The sequence below is a fragment of the Eimeria mitis genome, genomic scaffold (assembly GCF_000499745.2).
Source record: "Eimeria mitis Houghton genomic scaffold, Emh_scaff860, whole genome shotgun sequence".
NCBI lineage: Eukaryota > Apicomplexa > Conoidasida > Eucoccidiorida > Eimeriidae > Eimeria > Eimeria mitis.
The window spans coordinates 1,970-5,387 of NW_013576334.1; the positions used below are offsets into that span (position 1 = coordinate 1,970).

General features: G+C 51.4%; 1 protein-coding gene across 1 annotated transcript in view; it reads right to left on the bottom strand.

The window, feature by feature from the left end:
- Positions 1–2,709: 2,709 nt before the first annotated feature.
- The window catches only part of EMH_0023920 (uncharacterized protein), a gene marked incomplete at both ends in the record, with an annotated part of 6,985 nt that continues 6,276 nt past the window's right edge, over positions 2,710–3,418 (bottom strand). The window contains 2 exon segments of the mRNA XM_013502225.1: positions 2,710–2,808; positions 3,170–3,222. Coding sequence (XP_013357679.1) covers positions 2,710–2,808; positions 3,170–3,222 — 152 coding nt within the window.

Below are 3,418 nucleotides of genomic sequence, written 5' to 3' on the forward strand. Positions count from 1 at the left end.
GGTGAGGTATACTGGGCCTCCATGTGGCCAAAAAAATATAAATAAAAATAAAATTTATAAAATAAATTAAATAAACTAAATTATTATGTTTATTCTCTATTATAAAGCAGATATTCTCCCGGCTCACGCGACGATCTGGCCGGTGGTGCACGCAGATAGGCGGATATATATTGCAGTGTATACACAGCAACTTTTCGGTTGATAAATTTTTTATTTTTCTTAAATATATAAAAATAAATATAATTTAATTAAATATAAACAAATAAAAACAGAAAAAAAATATATCTATGATACGACACGCAGCCGAAAGCTGCAACAATACAGCATGCATCGCCGCAGCACAGCACCGGCTTCCTTCTCTAGGGCCCTATATAACTATAAGCGAAAAAACCAAAAGAAATATAAACCCTAAACCCTAATTTTTATTTTATATAATTGTTATTCATTTATATTTATTTTTACACCCAAAAAACATTGAAAAATTCTCGCGTTTCATACATATATATATATATATACACTGCAGCAGCGGGCGCGGGGTGTCACCGCAGCTCACACAGCAACAGTCTATAAGAGCTGCCCCCGCTGTCTTCGCTTATATTTCTCTCTTTACTTTATTTTATTTATATTTAAAAAAAAAAAATAAAATAAAGGGAATATTGGTTTAGTTAGTTGCGCTGTGTTCAGCTAAGAGCACGTCCCTCCCTCACTGCTGTATTTTTAGGGTTTAGGGTTTAGGGTTTAGGGTTTAGGGTTTGTCTACGTAGCATAGTATTTAACAATTGTCTATAGTTTTAGTGCATGCATCGAGTGGGGCTTAGCCGCAGCTGCAGCTGCAGCTGCAGAGCTGCAACACCCCTCTCTCTGCTTGGTGCTGTCTCTCTCGTATGTTTTTTCTGTCTCCTTTCTCTCTTCTTTCTGTCTCCTTTCTCTCCTCTTTTTTATATGTATTATAGATCTAAGAAAGACTGTAGCAGCACTGCAGCAGCAGCAGCAGCACTGCAGCAGCAGCAGCAGCACTGCAGCAGCAGCAGCAGCACTGCAGCAGCAGCAGCAGCACTGCTGCGGGATAAAGAGAAGCAACGGCCTCAACAAGATACAGCTGAAACAGCCCCAAAAGCATGCATGCGTCCGTGCATGCGTTTGCTGCTGCACCGCAGCGCATACATCAGCACTAGCAGCAGCCGCCAGCAGCAGCAGGAGGTATATCCCCTAAACCCTAAACCCTAAACCCTAAGCATCGACAGCAAGCAAAAGAAGAGAAAGAACAACAGGACGGAGCGCGTGAAGAACTGAGGGTTTAGGGTTTAGGAACTGAGGGTTTAGGGTTTAGCGTCTAGGAACTGAGGGTTTAGGGTTTAGGAGGGTTTAGGGTTTAGGGTTTAGGGTTTAGATACAAAACTCGGTGTAGAGGCCAAGACTCAGAGAAGAAAACAGAAATTTTCTGTTTCATACAAAAGCGCCCACGGCGAGCCTGGGGCCATCATCATACAGCTAGCTAGCGAAGGACGAGTTACACAGGGGAAAGGCCCTGGCTAGCTGCTGGCTAGCTCTTGGCTAGCTGCTGGCTAGCTCTTGGCTAGCTGCTGGCTAGCTGTTGGCTAGCTGTTGGCTAGCTGATGGCTAGCTGTTGGATAGCGGCTGGCTAGCTGCTGGCTAGCTGTTGGCTAGCTATTGGCTAGCTGCTGGCTAGCTGTTGGCTAGCTATTGGCTAGCTGTTGGCTAGCAACGGGCTAGCTGTTGGCCAGCTGCCGGGTAGCTGCTGGCCAGCTGCTGGGGAGCTGCTCACTAGCTCCAGCCTACCCGCTAGCTAGCTGTTGGCTAGCTACGGGCTAGCCGCTAGCTAGCTGTTAGCTAGCTACGGGCTGGCCGTGAGCTAGCTGTTGGCTAGCTACGGGCTAGCTGCGAGCTAGCTGGTGGCTAGCTGTTGGCTAGCCGCGAGCTAGCCGTTGGCTCGCTACCGGCCAGCCGCGAGCCAGCTGTTGGCTAGCTGTTGGCTAGCCGCGAGCTAGCTGTTGGCTAGCTACGGGTTAGCCGCTAGCTAGCTGTTGGCTAGCTACGGGCTAGCCGTGAGCCAGCCGCTGGCTAGCTGCGGGTTAGCCGTGAGCTAGCCGTTGGCTAGCTACGGGCTAGCCGTGAGCCAGCCGTTGGCTAGCTACGGGCTAGCTGCGAGCCAGCTGTTGGCTAGCTACGGGCTAGCCGTGAGCTAGCTGTTCGCTAGCTGTTGGCTAGCCGTGAGCTAGCCGTTGGCCAGCTACGGGCTAGTTGCGAGCTAGCTGTTGGCTAGCTACGGGCTAGCCGTGAGCTAGCTGCTAGCTAGCTACGGGATAGCCGTGAGCTAGCTGCTAGCTAGCTACGGGATAGCCGCTAGCGAGCGGTTGGCCAGCTGCGGGCTAGCCGCTAGCTAGCTGTTGGCTAGCTACGGAGTAGCCGCTAGCGAGCTGCTGGCTAGCTGTTGGCTAGCCGCTAGCTAGCTGTTGGCTAGCTACGGGCCAGCCGCGAGCTAGCTGTTGGCTAGCTNAGCTGTTGGCTAGCCGCTAGCTAGCTGTTGGCTAGCTACGGGCCAGCCGCGAGCTAGCTGTTGGCTAGCTGTTGGCTAGCTACGGGCTAGCCGCGAGCTAGCTGTTGGCTAGCTACGGTGCAAGCCGGATCCATTGGTGCTGGGAGGCCACAGCAGAGCCTGCTGGCCTCTTCGCAGCGAACGGGCTGCACCTATAAACGGTCTGCTGCTGCTGCTGCTGCTGCTGCTGCTGCTGCTGCTGCTGGTGTTATCGCTGCTGCTGCTGCTGTTGAGGGGCTGTTCAGAGAGGCCTGAAGGAAGCAGCAGCGACGACAAAAAGCACTTGCTCCCTCAGTTCATCAGCAGCAACAGCAGCAGCAGCAAGAGCAGCAGCAGCAGCAGCAAGAGCAGCAGCAGCAGCAGCAAGAGCAGCAGCAGCAGCAGCAGCAGCAACAGGAGAGGTTGGAAGCTCACCCCTTACAACGCGGGCAGCGCCACTGCTGTTGGTCCTGCAGCAGACAAATTAACAAACAGCAGCAGCAACTAAGCCATAAGCACTAGCAGCAGCAGCAGCAGGAACAGCAGCAGCAGCAGCAGCAGCAGCAGGAGGAACCGCAGCAGCAACAGCAACAGCAACAGCAGCAGCAGCAGCAACAGCAGCAGCAAACGTACGGCGGCGCCAGCGATGCAGCGATTGCAGCACAAAGCCCCACAGCCTAGGCGGCCTGCAGACGCAAGCAGCAACCAAAAAGCTACATAGTGCTGCTGCTGCTGCTGCTATTGCTGCTGCTGCTGCTGCAGTTGCTGCTGCTGCTGCTGCTTCAGGTCAGGGAGAAGCATGAGAGCCAACAGAGACAGCACAAAGAAAACAAAAAAAAAAAAAAAAAAAAAAAAAAAAAAAAAAAAAAAAAAAAAAAAAAA